Source organism: Festucalex cinctus, chromosome 1, assembly GCF_051991245.1.
Source record: "Festucalex cinctus isolate MCC-2025b chromosome 1, RoL_Fcin_1.0, whole genome shotgun sequence".
NCBI lineage: Eukaryota > Metazoa > Chordata > Actinopteri > Syngnathiformes > Syngnathidae > Festucalex > Festucalex cinctus.
The window spans coordinates 4,294,591-4,316,640 of record NC_135411.1 but is presented as its reverse complement, the minus strand read 5'-3'; the positions used below and the strand labels follow the sequence as shown (position 1 = coordinate 4,316,640).

The 22,050-nt window shown below is 44.4% G+C and overlaps 1 protein-coding gene and 1 pseudogene across 2 annotated transcripts in view; one reads left to right on the top strand and one right to left on the bottom strand.

Annotated features, from left to right (window-relative positions):
- Window positions 1–21,209, top strand: part of LOC144006386 (uncharacterized) — a 64,262-nt pseudogene extending 43,053 nt beyond the window's left edge. Inside the window, exons 10-14 of the transcript XR_013279792.1 lie at window positions 2,681–2,938; window positions 3,183–3,368; window positions 8,259–8,504; window positions 9,192–10,175; window positions 18,924–21,209. The product of XR_013279792.1 is annotated as an uncharacterized LOC144006386 (transcript). The remainder of the gene's footprint in view (window positions 1–2,680; window positions 2,939–3,182; window positions 3,369–8,258; window positions 8,505–9,191; window positions 10,176–18,923) is intronic.
- Window positions 4,753–7,613, bottom strand: LOC144007060 (E3 SUMO-protein ligase ZBED1-like). Its single transcript, XM_077506318.1, has 2 exons — window positions 6,097–7,613; window positions 4,753–5,870 (listed from the first exon to the last, which is right to left on the bottom strand). Exons 1-2 carry the CDS (start codon window positions 7,570–7,572, stop codon window positions 5,439–5,441), a joined length of 1,908 nt encoding a protein of 635 aa, XP_077362444.1. The 5' UTR covers window positions 7,573–7,613; the 3' UTR covers window positions 4,753–5,438.
- Window positions 21,210–22,050: the final 841 nt, after the last annotated feature.

The following is a 22,050-nucleotide window of genomic DNA, read 5'->3' as shown; positions in this document are numbered from 1 at the left end:
TGATGACAATGCTTGCTTTGAAGCCTCCGCACAGTTTCCAGCAACCAATCATAAGGCAGCGGGGGCGTGTCCTGCCTGACTTAACTTCCGCCGCACTTCCGCAGGTCTTCTGTACTGTGTGGGCTGTCGGCTATCCAGCTCAGTGCTCTCAGTCTAGTTAGCTTAGTTTAGCTTAGCTTAGCTTAGCTTAGCTTAGCTTGCTAGCCGCTAACAAAGAGAAGCACATAACACGTGGTCAGGAAGAGACCAAGTGTGACTTTGTTGGCATTATTGTGCCAAAATGTCGGCGAGAATGACACCAAAGGACGAGGAGGAACTCTTTGGGGTCAAAGAAGAGAACGAGCAACATTTTCAACCGCTGGACGATGTTTGCGAGCAGCCTCGAATTGTGCTACACACAACAGGTTTGTGCACTTATTACTCAGGTCCAGGATACTATTTTATTAAAACGGTGTTTCCCCACATACATTTTTTTTTTTTTTTTACAATATTACCACATTAATCTTTTTGTCATGATTACTGCATTATTACATTCAACTGCTGTTGCAACCACTGTTCATTTTGACAAGAAATTTCAATTTAGTTTGACCAAAATTTATCAAAGTTTTAGTCGTAATTTAGTCCTCTGATTGTATTTTAGTATTAATCCAATTTTAGTATTGACATTTTAGTCACCATACACATCAACGTTTATGCAGAAAATTATAACACACCTATTTGTAACTGTAGTTTAACACGCAAGACGCATTTCACACAATGGTGTCTTTATTGTTTCAATGAAACGTGTTTAACTGACAATAATATGACTTAGTTTTCACCTGAATAAAAAAAAATAAAAGTGCACAATTAAATTGCTTGAGATTAATCTTACAGCTGCGCAATGAATGTAACCATGTTTGAACATTGAACAAAGTGCAGTGAACACTGAACAGTTTCTGAGTGGTTCTTTTCTCCAACTCGCGTTTCATTCATTCTGATTGGATTGTGTGAATTTTCGTCACTGTGTTGTTTTCATTTTCGTTTTAGTCATTGACAAAATTGTCAGTCGATTTTAGTTATAGTTATCGTCTCAATGAATGGCTTCTATTTTAGTTTTTGTTTAATTTTTGTCTGAAAAAAAAGTTTGTCACAAAAATCATGACAATTTTTTGTCGACGAAATTATCGCTAGTTGCCACTGTAGCATTCATGAACTAAACTTTGTTTATTTATAAAGCGTCTTAAAAACAGGCATTGCTGTATACAAAGTGCTGTACATGAAATATAAATCGGTTGTGCAGTCAAGAATAAGGTAACAAAACAAGAACAAAGCAAACATTTTGAAGTGCGTATACAAGTTTTTTTTGTTTGTTTTTTTTTACAAGTAAATACATTTTACATCAGTAAATGAATAATAGGCAAGTGAATAAATAAATAAATACATAGATAAATAAGTAGAATAAACATCAAAACGCCACAAAACACCAAAAACAATGTTTAGTTTCATGGTGCGCCAAAAGCCAAAGAATACAGTTGTGTTTTAAGACGTGTTTTAAAAGAGGATAAAGAGGGGGACGGCCTAATATTTTGTGGAAGGTCGTTCCAAAGGGAGGGACCGGCGGCAACAGCAAAGGCTCCATCTCCTCTAAGCCTCCGCTTTGCCCTCGGTACCTCCAATTGAGTTTGGTCTGCTGACCTGAGGCACCGAGCATGTGCGTAGGGCTGCAAGAGCTCAGTGAGATAAGGTGGCGCAAGACCATTTAGAGATTTAAAAACAAAATTAAAGAATCTTAAAGTGGACTCTAAATTTTACAGGCAGACAATGAAGAGAGGCCAGGATTGGGGTTATGTGCTCCCTCTTACGGGCACCAGTAATGAGCAGCAGTATTTTGGATTGAGGACAATCAATGACAATCAATTCCATTTCGTCAATCAGTGTTGAGTTTATTTGGGGATATGTGCGAACTGCGCATGAGACGACACATGAAAATAGAATGAAACGGGTACGCTTAATTTAGTAGAATTAATGAAATTAAACAGTTATAAGCGGTTATGAAACACAGTCCGTGTTCCCCTCCGCGAACCTGGCTGACATCCCGCTCGTGAATGTGTCTGATTATCCTTCTTTTACACAAATAAAAACCGTTAGTATTCCTCATCGGAGGACGTTGCCGAAAAATTATGATTTGACGAGGGGTTCGTGACCTGGTCAAAATAGTCCGTGTGCCGCGTCATCCTGTGCTGCCAGCATGTGAGCAGTGCTAATTTCGTCAACGAATAATTTTCATCATTAAATTTTTCTTTCAGATCAAAATTAAACAAAAACTAAAATAGAAGCCATTCATTGACATGATAACTAAAATTGACTGACACTTTCATCAATGACTAAAAGGAAAATGAAAACAATACAGTGACGGAAATTCACACAATCCAATCAGAATGAATGAAACGCGGGTTGGAGAAAAGAACCACTCAGAAACTGTTCAGTGTTCACTGCACTTTATTTAATTAAATTATTTTTTTTAATTGTATTTATTATTGTGCAACTGTAAGATTAATCTCCAGCAATTCTGTACTTTTTTTTTATTTAGGTGAAAACTTAAGAGAAACATCTCCTGGATGCAACTGGGACGCATCATCAGTGATGTAGCCTGGGTTCATTGAGTGTTTCGGGTCTCGCAACATCAGACACTCTTGCCCAGGTGACCCAGCCGAGGTTGATCAAGCCTCAGCTTGCGTCCCAGTAGCAGTCCACGGATCTGCCCTTTTGAGCCATAGCCACCTGGTGGCTTTCTCTGCGGCTTCGCTAACTGACTTAATGGCCTTCTTCTTGGCCGCCCCTGATACACCCAAACGTCCTAGGACTTTGCAGAAGGATCGACCAGCAAAGCCTCTGCAGCCAACTTCGTCTCATAGAAAATCTTCCAGCCCCTACCCCTGCATTCCTCCACCAGTTCCTGGTACTTTGCACGTTTCCTCTCATTGGCTTCCTCCATGCGCTCTTCCCAGGATACCGTGAGTTCCAGCATGATCAGGTGTCTTGAAGCCTCAGAGGTAATGATCATGTCTGGCCGGAGAGATGTTGCTGCGATGTGCTGGGGGAACTTTAGCTGTTTTCCCAGGTCGACTTGCAACTGCCAATCCGAGGCAGTGTGGAGTAGTCCTCTTGCTGTCTGTGGACATGACTGGGGTCTCTCTCCTGCCTTGATGAAAGGGACTGCCCTGCTCGGAGCTTTGTGATGTGTGTTCGTGCTGATTGCCAGGGTTTTGCTCTCAGCAACTGCTTTCAGAACCTGGTCATGGCGCCAGCGATAGCGACCTTCAGCCAGGGACTTTGGGCAGCTGCTGAGGAGATGTTCCAAAGAGCCTCCTCCAGAGCAAAGGGGACAGGTGGGTGTCTCACTCTTCCCCCACACATGAAGGTTCGTTGGGCTCGGGAGGGCGTCGTAAACTGCCTGCACAAGGAACCGGACGCGGTGGAAGTCTGCCTGCATGATGTTCGACCAGGTCACTTTGCGCTGTAACCCGCTCTCCCACCTTGTCCATGCCCCCTGCTGCCGGAGTCCAACTGCCCTGCTCACTCGCTCTTCCTCCACACCTGCTCGGACCTCTTCCTGGAGTAGCTGATGTCTCTCCTTTCCCTGGGCCTGGCTCACTTGGGTCTTTGGGAAGTAGCCCAGGCCTGCTCTCCCCATTGCCAAAACCCCTACCAGCGCTTTCTGCCTTAGGCGTGACTCTGCCACCTCCACTGCTTTCTCAGCTCTCCACTTCCTTCCGGTTCTCACTTCGATCCCTGCTGATGACACCTTGTTGTCCCTGGAATCCCTATACTGTCGAGCCTCTCTTGTACGTGCCACATTGAACTCTTCAGTGAGCCCACCGAGGGGTAGCTGGAGGGTGTTGCTTGTCCCGTACAGGGCAGCGCTGGTGAGGCTGCGGGGAAGTCCCAGCCACTTTCGAAGAAAGCCACTGATCTTCCTTTCGAGAGACTCCACAGTTGTTAACGGGACTGCATAAACAAGGAGAGGCCACAAGACTCTGGGCAGGATGGAATGCTGGTAGATCCGGGCTTTAAATCTACCAGGCAGGCCAGACTTGTCCACCTTGGTGAGCCACGCTCCCAGTTGTTCACCAGACTCCTGTATGGCAGCAGAGTCTCTCAAAGTTGCATCAAGGAGCTTCCCCAGGCTCTTAACTGGCTGTTCCGAGATTGTCGGGATCTCGGTTCCCGAGATCGAAAACCGGAACTTGTCCATCACCTTCCCCCTCTTCAGAACCATGGACCTTGACTTGGAGGGCTTGAAGCTCATCCTCGCCCATGTGATGTGTCTCTCCAAACCCTGCAGGATCCACCTGCACCCTGGGACAGATGTTGTGGCGATGATAAGGTCATCCATGTAGGCTCTTATGGGAGGCTGGTAGGGGTGTCACGATTCGCCAACTCCACGATTCGATTTAAATTTCGATTTTGGGGTCACGATTCGATTTTTTTTTCGATTTTTTTTTTTTTTTTTTTTTTTTTTTTTTTTTTTTTTTTTGGTCCAGCTCCCTCCCACCCGACGCCCCCTAACCGCCCCAACCCCCCACACCTACCACTTTTACAACACAGAGGAATATGCTTCTGCAGGCTAAGTCTAGTCTAGTCTGTGATCATTGTTTTTTTTTCATTGTACAGTAAATATCATTTCAAATGATCGGCTACATATAGATGATGCAATTTCCATTATTATTGTGTAATTTTAGGTAATGTATGACAATTGACATTAGGCAGTGATGATCAAACTCAAAGAATTTATTTTAAATATACAGTTAACAGTCTTGTTCTTAGTGAAATGAAAAACAAAAATAAAAAACAAAAAGTCACAGAGGGTGCCTGCCATCTATTGACTGTTTTTGGTTACAACAGTGTGCTGTGCATTACTCTTAAAGTAATGTCCAATGTGCAACAACAACAAAAAAATATATTGTATCCAAAGTCATGGAACAAATTATACAGCCTGAACAAACTATATCCCAACAGTTACACAATTAAGAAACAAATCAAGTAATTTGTATTTTTAATCCCCTGAGAATTACAACTGCCATTTTTACTTTATTCTTTGAAGTTATTCTTTAATTAAGATTTATGTGCTGTTTGAGTCATATTTAGTTCCAGCAGAGTACACGACAATAACAATAACAATGTGCAATGAAACAAAACTAAATATACCTGTCATGTCCAAAGTCAGAACAATTAGAGGATATATGCTAACAGTTGAGCATAAAAAAAAATAGGTAGCTTGGACTTTTTGCCCCCTGAAAATGATAATGTCATTTTTATATTTTTCTTTCAAGTTTTATTCTTTAACAAAAATATGTGGCATCTTTATCTGGAAATAGAGAGAGGGTTGCTCTGAGTATAAAAAAATATTAAGTATTTGCATTTTGCACATTAATGGCCATGCAAGACAACTGTTATTTTTACATTTTCAAGTTTTTCTTTAAGAAGATGAGAATGTCAACATTCTCTGGAGAAAGGGCTGCTCTTTGAGCAGTCACAATATCCCCTGCTGTGGAGAACACTCTCTCACTTGCTACACTTGTTGCTTGCACAGCAAGATAATGTTTGGAGAGCTTGGACAAATTTGGGTACTGATGCTCATGGTCCTTCCACCATTTCAGTGGATTTGCATCCACAGAAATTACTTTAGCCATCTTGTATAGCTCAATCTCCTCTTTGATAACATCAGACAAATGTTTTGGTGTTGATGATGCAGTGTGGGCTGTGCTGAAAAAATCACCAAACAGTTCACTGAGTGCTGTTCTCTTTGCTGGGGGGCTGCCTTCACTAGGTGATGCAGTTTCCGGATCATCTGCAGGGTTTTGGCTGGTTCCTTGTTCTGAGGCCTGAGACTGTAAAAGATAAATTCACATAAAACAGCTGTTCAATGTAATGAAAATGAGGTTGTGATGACAACAAACACAATGTTATAATTAAATATTAAAATACAAAATGTGAATATATTAATGAAGATAACTACTCAGAAGAATATGAATAATTTTGTCTGAACTAAAAGATGAATTTGCATCATTATTAAATGTTGACATTTCATCACGTTAATTTCAATTGGTAACATACCTGCATGGAATGCTTTTGTATGATTTTCTCTGTCAGACTATTGAAGATCTCATTCTGAGAGAGGTCATCCAGGTGGGGTAAAGACTTGAACCGAGGATCCAAGGAAGTGCTCTCATTCAAGAACTGTTGAAGTTTGGGATCGGAATACCTCCCTTCCATGTTGGTTGCAATAGCAGATTTAACATCCTTCACAATTTGTGAATCTGTGTCATTGTGTTTCATTGATGTGAGAATGGTGTGTTTGAGTGGCAGGATCATAGACACGGTTGGCTGCTGTTCTGAGCTCAGTAGAGATGTGACTGTTTTCAGGGGCTTCAGTACCTGGATCATATCTTCCATGACAGTCACGTCTTGATCAGAGAGTGTGATGAGCTCTTTGGCACTCTTTTTAACATCTTTCTCTGTGAGTGCTGAATAAATAGCAGCTTGTTGCTCTAAGTAGCGTGCGAGCATGTCATAGCTGGAGTTCCACCTTGTAGAAACATCTTGAACCAACTTGTGATGCGGAAGGTGGAGCATCTCTTGTTTGGCCTTTAATGCAGCTGCTGCAGTTGTGCTCTTATGAAAAAAGGTGACCACCCTCCTGACTTTGCCCAACAGACGAGAAATCTGGTTTACTCCCAATCCCTTCTGGGATGCCAGGTTCACTGTGTGCGCAAAACATCCTATATGTGGTGACAATCCAGCTGAATTTGAGGCATTGACAATGTTTTTGGCATTGTCTGTGGTTACAGGGATGGTGGTGTCTTGTCTGTCCAGTTTCCATTCTTGTACCGCTTCCTTTAATACTTCTGCCAAATTATCGCTTGTGTGTGATTCATAGATAGGGCGAGTTTGAAGGACTGGACTTTCAATCTCCCAGTTCTTATTCACGTAGTGTGCTGTGATAGTGATGTAACTTTGAGTTGCTCTTGAGGTCCAGCCATCTGTTGTTATAGCAACTAACTCTGCATTGCTCAGGCCCAGCAAAACTTTTTCTTTAGCGTCTTCATACATGCAGGGCAACACTTTGGTTGAAAGATGCGACCTGCTGGGCATACTGTAGCGTGGTTCAAGTACATTAATTAAATGTTTGAATCCAGCGCTTTCTACCGCCGAATAAGGCTGCAGGTCTGCCGCTATAAATAGACCTATAGCGTTCGTTATAGTTTTTGCGCGAGCTGAAGTGTGTGGAAGTTTTCCTGTAAATGAGGATGAAATAGTTGTTTGGACCGTAGTTTTCCCACTTCTAGTTGAATTTGTCAAATCTAAATCTTTGTGATGCCTGCGTAAATGTCCTGCCATGTTTGTAGTGTTTCCCGTGGCCAGGTACGGTACGCGCACATAACATATTTTGCAAACTGTGGTATTTTTGTCCACAACGCGAACGTTGTCGACATAACTCACAGGGAAAGCAAAATGTTTCCACACTGGTGACTTGAGAGAAGCGGAAGCGGCTTGAAGCTCCATTGGCGTGTCTTTGTCCGCGCTTGTCATGAGTGCAGGAGAAGTTAGCAAACAAGTGCCGTTGTTAGCTAGTAGCTGCATTGGCTGCGTCTCATTTGCTTCCTGGGAGGTGGCGGTGGCGGTTGGCGGGCGGGCGGGCCGGGCGGGCGGGGGTTGCGGTGCGGGGCGGCGGTGCGGTGCGGCGCGGGGCGGGGAGGTGGGGGGGGGGGGGGGGGGGTGATCGTGTGTCCTCTCTTCTATTTCGATGCTCGAAATCGTGACGTAATTTCGATCGATTTCGATAAAAAATCGAAATCGTGACACCCCTAGAGGCTGGCGAACACCTGCTCTGGATAGGGGCCCTCTACAGTTATAAGTTATATTATTGTCAGTTCAATATGTTTCATTGAAACAATAAAGACACTGTTGTATTAAATACGTCTTATACGTGCCACCCCTACTTTGTACACAGATGTTTGGTAAAGCGATTTTCCCCCTGTGCTATTTTGATAGACAAATTGGCTGCACTAATGTAGCAAGGGCGAAATATTGAACCTCACCATTCCCCATTTCATCTCGTTACTGGACACGTGGTGAAGGAGCGCACACCCTCGAGATGAATGGATTCTAAAAAAAAAAAAAAAAAAAAAAAATTGATTGTGACAGTACTATCAACTCACACTTGAAATTTGACTTGACCAAACCAAATGTGTGTTTTGTCTTCTTGTGTCCTGCAGACGTCGCTGAGAAATATCTTCGTCCTGACCAAGAGGACATGAAGCCTCCGAATGTTAAAAAGGAGGAAGAACATCCTTACATCGAAGAGGAAGAAAAGCCCGTTCGTGTCAAAGAGGAGGAGGTTGAGGACGATGTCACCAAGTCACCACTGACCTTCGTCCCTTTAAAGAGTGAAGATGAAGACGAGGATGGGGAGGCGGAGCTTCCAAGCAGCAGCTCAACTCGTCAACACATGACGACAGAAGGTGATGCAGACCCCTGGCGACCACCACAAGCACAAAGTCATCATGACATAAGGGCTAGAGATAGACCGATATGTTTTTTCAGGACCGATACCGATGGAGATTTTTAGTCGTCAAGGAGGCCACTAACCGATATTTGAAGTCGATATTCATTTACAGTAAAGGGGGGTATTGGTGTCAATTTTTTTCTAAAATACAAAAGCCAATCTTGATTCTGTTGTATCGTCTAAAAAAGTGACATGGAAACTTAAGCAAGTAAATACCATATTGCTCAAGTTTTTGTCAGTAAATATTTTTCCCCAAAATTTAAAAACGCCTGCTATATTAAACGTTGACATTTCTGGTCACAAAAACAAATGGTTCAGAAGATTCCCAGGGTCAGTAGCATCTCTTATAAAGTGAACTGAAAATTTCAAGAAATAGCTCCCACAAAGGTTTCCCTCAGAAGTCAACGTTTGCAATAAACAAAAGAACACAAACTGGTGAAAAACCTTAGATCATCCTTTGATCCATAGTCAAAGTGCTCCATGTGCAGTGTTGTCGCCAAACTTTTTTTGTTTTTTGTTTTTTTGGATTGGCCAATCCGAGTGTGTGGTGGGCCCAAGTCGAGGTGCCACTGTAGAAACGATAATACACATCAACTCACGCTTGACCAACCTAAATTTGGGTTTGTCTCTTTGTGTCCTGCAGACATTGGTGAAAAATATCTTCGTCCTGACGAACAGGAACTGAAGTCTCATGTGAAAGAGGAGGAGGAAGAGCATCTTTATTTTAAAGAGGAAAAAAATCCCCTTTGCGTCAAAAAAGAGGAGGTTGAGGATGACGTCACCAAGTCACCAATGACCTTCGCCCCTTTAAAGAGTGAAGATGAAGTCAAGGGTGAGAGTGAAGAGGGCAGAGGGGCGGAGCCTCCAAACAGCATCTCAACTCCTCAAAACATGACTCCAGAAAGTGATGCATACCATTGGGGATCATCACGAGCAAAAAGTGATGACACAAGGTCCGTTTCTTCTCATGATGATGATGATGATGATGATGATTTTGATTATGACGATGATGACGACGACGACGATGATGATGATTATGATTATGATCTGGATGGTAATGGTGAACACCCTGATGGTGAGAGGTCATGTCACACTGACAACAAATCCTGGGAATGTTCTCACTGTGGGAAAACAATGAGTTCAAAAGGAGGTTTGAACATTCACTTGAGAAGACACACTGGAGAAAACACTTTTGTTTGTACACACTGTGGCAAAAGGTTTTCTCAGCGGTCAGATTTAAAAACACACACAAGAACGCACACTGGGGAAAAACCCTTTGCTTGCACATACTGTGGAAAAAGGTTTTCTCAGCAGTCAATTTTAACAAGACATACAAGAACGCACACTGGGGAAAAACCTTTTGCTTGTACAAACTGTGCCAAAAGGTTCGCGCGGAAGTCACATTTAACAGCACATGCAAGAACACACACTGGGGAAAAACCCTTTTCTTGCTCAGTTTGTGGTCAAGGCTTCTCTCACAACTCAGATTTAATAACACATACAAGAAGACACACTGGCGAGAAACCTTTTTCTTGCTCATGCTGTGGAAAAAGTTTCCTTCACAAAGGATATTTAAAAAGACACATAAGAAGCCACACGGGAGAGAAACCGTATTCCTGCACAGATTGTGGAAGAAGTTTCTCTTACATGTCAAATTTACGAAAACACACAAGAACACATGAGCTGCTTTGCCACCAGCAAGACCAGGAACTTTGAGTTTTGGGGAAAGGGAGTTCTTGGTTGTAAAAGTTCAGCTGGGAAGTTAGAATTGTGTTTCCACGGCGTCTTTGAGTTCTCGGTAATTATTTCAAATGAGTTTGACTGAGCCCAGCTGCTGTAAAGAAATTTGACCAATCAGCCGCGGACATTGCAGCCCGCCCCCTCAAAGTTCCTGCCTGGCTCAGCAAGACCCTGCTGCCGAGATAGCACTTGGATGCCACCTGGGGAATTTAATTAACCTGCTAATTGTTGTTGGTGGAAAAACACCTAAACTGAATTTTACCAAGGTCAACTGAAAAGTTATCCAAAAGTTCCGACGGTGGAAAAACCCGAATAGTGAGAACTGAGAAGGAACCATTCAGTTGCAGTGTTTGTGTTAATAGATTCTCTCGTAAAAATCTTGCTGAGAGACACGAGTGTGCCGGTGACAATCGCAGCCATCTTTGAAGCTTAAAAAAAATGAAGGGAAGTGAGTCTGGTGTGCTGTAAAAGTGTCAATGATTTTGAATAAAAAAAAACGAGTGTAGGAAGTATTTAATCCCTCCCTGATTTTGAGACTTTTCATACTAAGTGTCATGTTTTGGTTTTGTGGGGGGTGGGATTTTGTTTCTTTTGGTGTTTTTGGTTGTTTGTCATGTGTTCCTTGTCTCTTCCCTTGTCCCGTTATGTCAAACCACGTCCACCTGAGTGTGTCTTCCCTTCCCAGTGTATCCACCAATCAGCTTCCCTTGCCACTTGTGTCTTGCCCAGCTGTGTCTAGTCATTGTCAATTAGCCTGTGTGTATTTAGTCACCTGTTTTCCGTTCGGTTCTTGGGGGAGTCATTGTGCCTGTTCATGTTCATGTCCCTCTTTTCCATGCCTCGTGTTTGTTTTTGATCTTGTTGATTTTTTTCCATAGTCCCTTGTTTACATTTTTTGTTAATTAAATCCCCTTTTTTACTTGCATCCCTGCCTTGCCCTGTTTTTGTTGCCCCCTGCATTTGGGTCCTGCCTCCAACACCCCCACGCCTTGACACTAAGTATGTGTGTATGTTTGTGTATATTTACACGGACACCCTCTGGAGATGGGGAGCGCCGGGCATAGCCCGAAGAGGCTCCATTGTTGAGGCGGCCAATCGGAGCTGCGGCCGTAAGGTGGTCGGTGCCTGTCGCGGCGACAATCCTCGAACCACCAGTGGTAAGGGATGCTGTCAAGCTGAAGAAGGAGTCCTATCGGGCCTTTTTGGCCTGTGGTACTGCGGAGGCAGCTGTCAGTTACCGGCTGGCCAAGCGGAACGCGGCTTCAGCGGTCGCTGAGGCAAAAACTCGGACATGGGATGAGTTCGTTTGAGGCCATGGAAAATGACTTCCGGACGGCTCGAGGAAATTCTGGTCCACCATCCGGCGTCTCAGGAGAGGAAAGCAGTTCACCATTAACACTGTATAATGGAGATTGTGTGCTGCTGACTTCGACTCGGGACGTCGTGAGTCGGTGGGGGGAATACTTAGAAGATCTCAATTGCACCAAGACGTCTTCCTTTGAGGAAGCAGTCTGGCGAATCTGAGGTGGGCTCTCCTATCTCCGGGGTCAAAGTCACTGAGGTGGTTGGAAATCTCCTCGGTGGCAGGGCCCCGGGGTTGGATGAGATCCGCCCGGAATTCCTAAAGGCTCTGAATGTTGTGGGGCTGTGGTGGTTGACACCCCTCTAACGCTCCTTGGTAAATAATTTGCAAAGCTATTGCTCAAGATTTATTTATTTTTTGCATTTTTATATATTTTAGTTTGGTTTTAAGGTATTTGCAAAGACAAAGGGCAAGGTTAAAATGTTAATTTACAATGATTGTCGCAAACGGAGCCGGGCGAATTTGTCGGCTGCGTGACGTCACTCTCGCGGGTTTTGACAGCCCGTACGTATTTTTATTATTATTATTATTAGTAGTAGTAGTAGTAGTATTCACTAACTCACTCACAGAAGCTTACATGTGTAAATGAGTGAGTGGGAAAAAAAATCCATGCGTGCTTTCAAATTGCCGCGGGAGTGACGTCACGCAGCCGACAATTTCGCTCTGCCCTGTTTGCGACACGTCAGATTACCTCAAAATGCTTGTTCAACTTTGATGGCGAATTTTTAAACTGCACATTCACCACAATAAACTGGAGCTCTTTTCAATAAGTCCAATTTAAACTTTACAATTGTATCGGGATGAAAACACTGAAAAAGGGAATGAGGCTTTCGATTCCAACTGCAGCAAAAATGGCGACATCTGCCGATGACTTGATGACAATGCTTGCTCGGAAGCCCCCGGACAATTTCCAACAGCCAATCGTAACGCAGCGGGGGCGTGTCCGGCCTGACTTAACTTCCGCCGCACGTCTCCATTCGTTTCTTTACGTGCTCACTGCCGTGGCCGGCGGCTACATCGCGTTTCATCAGACGTCCTCTGCTAATTCATTCTTTCTTATTTGGTGTTGGACTGAACACACAGGACTCCCATCACCATTTTGAAGGTCTGCGACACCATTTATTAAATGTCGGCGTGTGTTTAAACTCGTCTCGGTGCGCGTTGATGCTTCTCGGCCGAGTTAGCTTAGCTTAGCTTAGCTCGCTAGCCGCTAACAAAGAGAAGAACACAACACGTGGTCAGGAAGAGACCAAGTGTGACTTTGTTGGCATTATTGTGCCAAAATGTCGGCGAGAACGACACCAAAGGACGAGGAGGAACATTTTGGAGTAAAAGAAGAGAACGAGCAACATTTTCAACCGCTGGACGATGTTTGCGAGCAGCCTCGAATTGTGCTACACGCAGCAGGTTTGTACACTTCTTATTACTCTCCCTTGCTTAGCACTACTATATAGCGTTAAAAAAAATTAACTGCAGTCCGCATTACTGTGCACAGTAATTAAATTCAACTGTTATTTTAAAGAGTGAAATAAATTGATTTGATTGGTTGATTCCGGACAGGGGCCGATTATACAGTCATGAGACAGTCATACCAATGTATCTGACAAGACGTGTGCGATTTTAAGAACACTTAGGTGCACAATAAGACTGTATTAAAACGGTGGTACAATACTACAAACTATTATTATTTTGTCGGGATACTTTTTATTTTTTATTATTTTTTTTTAAACAAAACAGTTGTAGCGAGCAGTGACGGGAGTCGGAGGCAGAGTGTTGAAGTCCGGAGCCAAAGACCGGCGGTTTATTGATATCAGCTTCTCATCGTTTAACAGCAACAACCCCACACTCTGTGCGAGGCTCACAGACCTACCAACATTTTGTTCTTTTATCATTTCATCCTTTCATCCTTTCATCCCAACAAACTCCCCCTTCGTCCCAACGTTCCGTGGGTGAATTATGTTCTGATCACTACACAAGCCCCCCCAGAATTCACCCACAATCAAACTCCGGATGACGGGGCGGCAACTGCCGGACCCCTGCGGGTACATGACCCAGGGAGCGAGGGCGGGAGGGACACAGCAGAAACACCAGAACAGACCCGCGCACCAACTGGCGGGGATGCAGGAACAACTGGAAGGGACCCCACACGGTCCACAAGGCGCAGCCCAGGGGGGCGGCCGCGGCGGGGGGGCGCGGGGTGGTCCAGGGGGTCAACATGGTCAACATGAGCCGGTTTAACTTGCAACCCGGTGTCGGAGCCCCGAAGCGACTGGGTGTCACGGTCGGAAGCCTGGTCGGCCGACATCCGGGAAAAGTCGAGGCCCAGCTGTATCGTGTTGACGGCTGCCCTGGACAGACAATCCGCGACCACGTCGTCCTTGCCAGCGATATGTCGGATGTCCGTGGTGTATCCAGATATGAACGGCAACTGTCGCTGTTGCCGCGCGGACCACGGCTCGGACAACTTCGACATGGAGAAGGCGAGCGGCATGTGATCGACGAAGACCGTGAACTCACGGCCCTCCAGGATGAAGCGGAAGAGGCGGATGAACCTGTGGCAAAAAGTCACCATCCCGAGGAACTCCCGAAGACCCTGGGCCGTCCGGGGTCGAGGAAAAGCGGCAACAGCTTCCACTTTTGCCGGGAGCGGGGTGGCGCCGTCCTCGTTGATGAGGTGGCCGAGGTATTGGATGGAGGGCACACCAAAGACACATTCTGTCGTAGTGCCGTAGGTCCGGATCGGTGCATCGTTGGCCGCTGACAGGTGCGGGCCGTGAGTGCCCCCGGCAGCATCTTCAGCCGAGGCAGGCAACACGCTTCTGCGGGCGCCGGAGTCACAGAGGAACTTGAGTCTGGAGAGGGTGTCCATGATAAACAGCAGCCGGCACTCTGCGCCCCCACTCACAGCTGCAACTGAGTGGAGGCGTCGCCGTTTCCCGACGCAACAAAGGAGCAAGGGGCGCGGCACCTCTTCGCCTTGGTACCAAAACGTGCGTGAAAATAGCATAAGCCAGGGGCCGATCGGCCATCCACGGCAGCGCGTACCTTATGAGGTGCCGTTGCGGCCGCCGGGACCGGGAAGGCGCGTGCAGAGGCCAAGACCTCGTGGTTGTGCCGCTGGGTGGCCAGGAAAAAGCGGTCAGCTTCCTCCGCCAGAGCACGTGGCTCGGAGATGGTAGTGTTCGCTATCGCCGTAGCTCTGGCCGCCGTGGAGCTCCCGAGCGCGGCCTCGACGTGGTAGTAGCGCGTGGAATCGTCCGTAATTCCACGGATGGCAAACTGAGCTTCAGCTTGTACAAACCACGTCGCCGCGGCCGACTCCCAAAACTCCGGTAACTTGAGATCAGCGGAGTTCGCCATGTCGCTCAATTCGATCAAATTCTCAGCCTCGGAAACGTCAACGAGGCGAATGTCGGGGTCACCAATGTAGCGAGCAGTGACGGGAGTCGGAGGCAGAGTGTTGAAGTCCGGAGCCAAAGACCGGCGGTTTATTGATATCAGCTTCTCATCGTTTAACAGCAACAACCCCACACTCTGTGCGAGGCTCACAGACCTACCAACATTTTGTTCTTTTATCCTTTCATCCTTTCATCCCAACAAACTCCCCCTTCGTCCCAACGTTCCGTGGGTGAATTATGTTCTGATCACTACACAGTCACAGTTTTGTCATGATTACTGCATTATTACATTCCACTGCTGTTGCAACCAGTGTTAATTTTGACAAGAAATTTTAATTTAGTTTTAGTTATAGTCTTTTGACTAAAATTAACAAGTTTGAGTCATAATTTAGTCTTCTGATTGTATTTTAGTTTTGATCCAATTTTAGTCGACTAAATTCACAGTTTAGTCTATTTTCCTTCAGCATACGTTTAAACTTTTATGCAGAAAATTATAGCACACCTATTTGTGACTGTAGTTTAACACGCAAGACACATTTCATACAATGGTGTCTTTCTTGTTTCAATGAATCATGTTGAACTGACAATAATGTAACTTTTCACCTGAATAAGAAAAAGTGCATAATTTAAATTGCTTGAGATTAATCTTACAGCTGCACAATTTATGTTTATGTACAGCACTTTGTATACAGCAATGCCTGTTCTTAGAGCGCTTTATAAATAAAGTTGAGTTGAGTTAAAGTGCAGTGAACACAACATTTTCTGAGTGGTTCTTTTCTCATTCATTCTGATTGGATTGTGTGAATTTTCACGACTGTGTTTTCATTTTAGTCATTGACGAAATTGTCAGTCAATTTTAATCATAGTTATTGTCTGAATGAATGGCTTCTATTTTAGTTTTCATTTAATTTTCGTCAGGAAAAACAATTAGTCACGAAAATTATGATGTCAATTTTTCGGCTACAAAAATATCACTGGTTGCAACTGTAGCATTCACGAAGACGGTAGTCAATGACAATCGATTCCGGTTTGCAAATCAGTGCCGAGTTCATATGGGCATATATGCGAACTGCGCACAAGAAGACACGTGAAAATGGAATGAAGCGGTTGCGCTTAATTAAGGTAAATTAATGAGTGAATTAATTAATGGAGGAAAGATTGAGGACTGGAGTAAGGCTCACTTTCTGTTGAAATCAGGTCACTTCCTGTTGAAATTGGACTACTTCCTATTGATAGGTCACCTCCTGTTGAAATCGGGCCACTTCCTGTTGAAATTGGACTACTTCCTATTGATAGTTCACCTCCTGTTGAAATCGGGCCACTTCCTGTTGAAATTGGACTACTTCCTATTGGTAGGTCACTTCCTGTTGAAATCGGGCCACTTCCTGTTGAAATTGGACTACTTCCTATTGATAGGTCACTTCCTGTTGAAATTGGACTACTTCCTATTGGTAGGTCACTTCCTGTTGAAATCGGGCCACTTCCTGTTGATTCTAAGTCACTTCCAGGTCACTTCCTATTGAAATCAGGTCACTTCCGGGTCACTTCCTGTTGAAAACATGTCAGTTCCTGTTGATTTCAGGTCACTTCCTATTGAAATCAGGTCACTTTCTGTTGAAATTGTGTCACTTCCTGTTGAAATTGTGTCACTTCCTGTTGATCTAAAGCCACTTCTGAGTCACTTCCTGTTCATTTTATGCCATTTCCTGCTCACTTCCTATTGAAATCAGGTCACTTCCTGTTGAAATCGTGTTGCTTCCTGTTGATTTGATGCCACTTCTGGGTCACTTTCTGTTGATTTTAGGCCATTTCCGGGTCATTTCCTGTTGAAATCAGGTCACTTCCTGTTGATTTTTGGCCATTTCTGGGTAACTTCCTGTTCAAATCAACAGGTCACTTCTGGGTCACTTCCTGTTGAAAACAAGTCAGTTCCTGTTGATTTCAGGTCACTTCCTATTGAAAGCAGGTCACTTTCTGTTGAAATTGTGTCACTTCCTGTTGATTTCAGGTCACTTCCTATTGAAATCAGGTCACTTCCGGGTCACTTCCTGTTGAAAACATGTCAGTTCCTGTTGATTTCAGGTCACTTCCTATTGAAATCAGGTCACTTTCTGTTGAAATTGTGTCACTTCCTGTTGAAATTGTGTCACTTCCTGTTGATCTAAAGCCACTTCTGAGTCACTTCCTGTTCATTTTATGCCATTTCCTGCTCACTTCCTATTGAAATCAGGTCACTTCCTGTTGAAATCGTGTTGCTTCCTGTTGATTTGATGCCACTTCTGGGTCACTTTCTGTTGATTTTAGGCCATTTCCGGGTCATTTCCTGTTGAAATCAGGTCACTTCCTGTTGATTTTTGGCCATTTCTGGGTAACTTCCTGTTCAAATCAACAGGTCACTTCTGGGTCACTTCCTGTTGAAAACAAGTCAGTTCCTGTTGATTTCAGGTCACTTCCTATTGAAAGCAGGTCACTTTCTGTTGAAATTGTGTCACTTCCTGTTGATTTCAGGTCATTTCCTATTGAAATCAGGTCACTTTCTGTTGAAATTGTGTCACTTACTGTTGATTTGAAGCCACTTCTGGGTCACTTCCTATTGAAATCAGGTCACTTCCTGTTGAAATCGTGTTGCTTCCTGTTGATTTGATGCCACTTCTGGGTCACTTTCTGTCGATTTTAGGCCATTTCCGGGTCATTTCCTGTTGAAATCAGGTCACTTCCTGTTGATTTTTGGCCATTTCTGGGTAACTTCCTGTTCAAATCAACAGGTCACTTCCTATTGAAATCAGGTCACTTCCAGGTCATTCCTGTTGAAAACAAGTCATTTCCTGTTGAAATGAGGTCACTTCCTATTCAAGCCGGGGCATTTCCTGGCGAGAATCCCTGGTGTACCAAATCAATTGGCCAAGATGGCTGCCGCTGAGGGCAGGCGTAGGGTACAAAATAGTGAATTGTGGGTAAGGCGTGAATATTTGGAATATGTTTAAATTGAAAGATGAGAATGGGATGAATCATGTGGAAGTAGGGGTCTTCCAGCCTAACTATGGTTACAAATAGGTGTTTTAATTTTCTATGTAAAAGTTGAAATGTATGCGGATGGACAATATCAGCTCAACTCAATTTAGTCGACTTGAATCAATAGAGAGATTAAAATAGTTTTAGATTTGACCTTATATCGGCTGTCAGATTTTTAACAAGGCCAATACTTTTTTTTCCCTTTTTCTTTTTGTTTTGTTTTTTGGATGGGCCAATCCGAGTGTGCGGTGGCCCCAAGTCGAGGTGCACTGTAGAAACAACAATGCACATCATCTCACGCTTGAAATTTGACTTGACCAACCCAAATGTGTGTTTGTCTTCTTGTGTCCTGCAGACGTCGCTGAGAAATATCTTCGTCCTGACCAAGAGGACATGAAGCCTCCGAATGTTAAAGAGGAGGAAGAACATCCTTACATCGAAGAGGAAGAAAAGCCCGTTCGTGTCAAAGAGGAGGAGGTTGAGGATGACGTCACCAAGTCACCAATGACCTTCGCCCCTTTAAAGAGTGAAGATGAAGTCAAGGGTGAGAGTGAGGAGGGCAGAGGGGCGGAGCCTCCAAACAGGATCTTAAATCCTCAAAACATGATTCCAGAAAGTGATGCAGACCACTGGGGACCATCACAAGCAAAAAATGATGACATAAGGTCCCTTTCTTCTTATGATGATGATGATAATGATGATAATCTGGATGGTAATGATGAACATGCTGCTGATGATAGGTCGTGTCACACTGACGACAAATCCTGCGAATGTTCTCACTGTGGGAAAACATTGAGTTCAAAAGGAAGTTTGAAAATTCACTTAAGAAGACACACTGGGGAAAAACCTTTTTCTTGTTTAGATTGTGGCAAAAGCTTCTCTTGGAAGTCACATTTAACAACACATAAAAGAATCCATAGTGGCGAGAAACCTTTTTCTTGCTCAGACTGTGGCAAAAGCTTCTCTCAGAAGTCAGCTTTAACAACACATACAAGAAGACACACTGGGGAAAAACCTTTTTCTTGTTTAGATTGTGGCAAAAGCTTCTCTCGGAAGTCAGCTTTAACAAGGCATAAAAGAAGACACACTGGGGAAAAACCTTTTTCTTGTTTAGATTGTGGCAAAAGCTTCTCTTGGAAGTCAGATTTAACAAAACATACAAGAAGACACACTGGGGAAAAACCTTTTTCTTGTTTAGATTGTGGCAAAAGCTTCTCTTGGAAGTCAGATTTCACAATACATACAAGAAGACACGCTGGCGAGGAACCTTTTTCTTGCTCAGATTGTGGCAAAAACTTCTTTCGGAAGTCAGATTTAACAACACATACAAGAACACACACTGGGGAAAAACCTTTTTCTTGTTTAGATTGTGGCAAAAGCTTCTTTTGGAAGTCAGATTTAACAACACATACAAGAAGACACACTGGGGAAAAACCTTTTTCTTGTTTAGATTGTGGCAATAACTTCCTTTGGAAGTCAGATTTAACAACACATACAAGAAGACACACTGGGGAAAAACCTTTTTCTTGTTTAGATTGTGGCAAAAACTTCTTTCGGAAGTCTGATTTAACAACACATACAAGAACACACACTGGGGAAAAACCTTTTTCTTGTTTAGATTGTGGCAAAAGCTTCTCTCAGAAGTCAGCTTTAACAACACATACAAGAATCCATAGTGGCGAGAAACCTTTTTCTTGCTCAGACTGTGGTAAAAGCTTCTCTTCGAAGTCAGACTTAACGATACATACAAGAAGACACACACTGGAAAAAAACTTTTTGCTTGTACCCACTGTGGCAAAAGCTTCTCTCAGAAGTCACATTTAACATTACATTCAAGAACACACACTGGGGAAAAACCTTTTTCTTGCTCAGCCTGTGGCAAAAGCTTCCCTGCCAAGTCTGAATTAAGAAGCCACATAAGAACACACACACGGGACAGAAACCATATTCATGCACAAAATGTGTGGAAAGCTTTGCTTCCACCAATTCTTTAACAGCACATGCAAAAACACACAATGGAGAGAAACCGTATTCCTGCTCAGATTGTGGAAAAAGCTTCTCTTCCATGTCAAATTTAAGAAAGCACACAAGAAGACATGGTGGGAAGGAACCATTCAGTTGCAGTGTTTGTGCTAAAAGATTCTCTTGTAAAAAGCTTGCTGAGAGACACGAGTGTGCTGGTGACAATAGCAGCCATCTTTGAAGCTTCAAAAAATGAAGGGAAGTGAGACTGGTGTGCTGTAAAAGTGTCAGTGCATCTTAAAAGTGTAAATGTAATGCTTTCAAAACTACTCAACCTGTAAATATTAAATGTTTGCTGTTAATGTGTTTAAATGTCAATGTATGTTTTTTTTGTACGTAATTTAGGAAGTTATTTTTGTTTGCTTCTAAATGTTGTTAATGGTTGTTTGTTGATGTTTGTAGGTGTTGTGTATTTGCTTGTGTGAAGCACATTGAGTTGCCTTGTGTATGAAATAGAAATAAAGCCACCTTGCAATTTTCCCCAAATAGGCGTCGAGAATACGTTCAGACACACAAAGCCATCTGCGATTAAAAATTTTTGTTGAACAGTGTTATCACTGAAATGATTGACGCAAAAGTCCTACTCTTTTTTTTTTTTTTTTTCCTTTTTTTGTTGCTAACTCAACCCGAGATCAAACCACCACAGCTCCATGCGAGCTAACACGCCATATGCTCGTGCATTTTGCACATTTTATCTTTCTATGTAACAATTTTCGCCTTCCCAGTCCCGGCGACCGCAACGGCACCTCATAAGGCACGCTCTGCCGTGGATGGCCGATCAGCCCCTGGCTTATGCTATTTTCACGCACGTTTTGGAACCAAGGCGAAGAGGTGCCGCGCCCCTTGCTCCTTTGTTGCGTCGGAAAACGGCAACGCCTCCACTCAGCTGCAGCTGTGAGTGGGGGCGCACAGTGCCGACTGCTGTTTATCATGGACACCCTCTCCAGACTTAAATTCCTTTGTGACTCCGGCGCCCGCAGAAGCGTGTTGCCTGCCTCGGCTGAAGATGCTGCCGGGGGCACTCACGGCCCGCACCTGTCAGCGGCCAACGATGCACCGATCCGGACCTACGGCACTAAGACAGTGGATGTATGTTTTGGGGAGCGCCGGTTCACTTGGGACTTTGTCACTGCTGACATTTCTTTTCCCCTTCTTGGCGCGGAGTTTTTGTGTGCCCACAGTCTACTGGTGGATGTTAAAAATGGCCGCCTGTTGGACGCTGTGACGTTTTCCACTGTTGCTTGTGGGTGTGATGTGGAGACGTTTGAGGGCCTTGCCAGCCCGCTCTCAGATGACGGCGTGTTCACGTGGCTTCTTGGAGAATTCCCCAGCCTGACCACGCCTACATTTGCAGCCACTACTACCAAGCATGGGGTCGAGCACCACATCGAGACCGTGAGCCCGCCGGTTCACGCTAAGGCCCGACGCCTCAACCCTGATAGATTGGCCACAGCTTAGTCCGAATTCGCCAACATGGAACGCCTTGGCATAATTCGTCGTTCCGACAGCCCGTGGGCCTCGCCTCTCCACACGGTTCCGAAGTCGGACGGCGGCTGGCGATTGTGTGGAGACTATCGCCGCCTCAATGATGCCACGACGCACGATCACTATCCCGTCCCGCACATACAGGACTTCTCTGCCCACCTGGCAGGTGCGAAGGTGTTTTCCAAGGTGGACTTGGTACGGGGCTATCACCAAGTTCCGGTACACCCCACCGATGTGCCTAAGACTGCTGTGATAACACCTTTCGGACTGTTCGAGTTTCTCAGGATGCCATTCGGCCTTAAAAACGCGGCCCAGTCTTTTCAGCGTCTCATGGACTCTGTTCTCCGGGACATGCCGTTCCTCTTCGTCTACTTGGATGACATCCTGGTGGCCAGCTCCTCCATTGGGGAACACCTTTCACACCTCCGGCAGCTTTTCTCCAAGCTCAGCCAGGCTGGACTGATTATTAACCGAGCTAAATG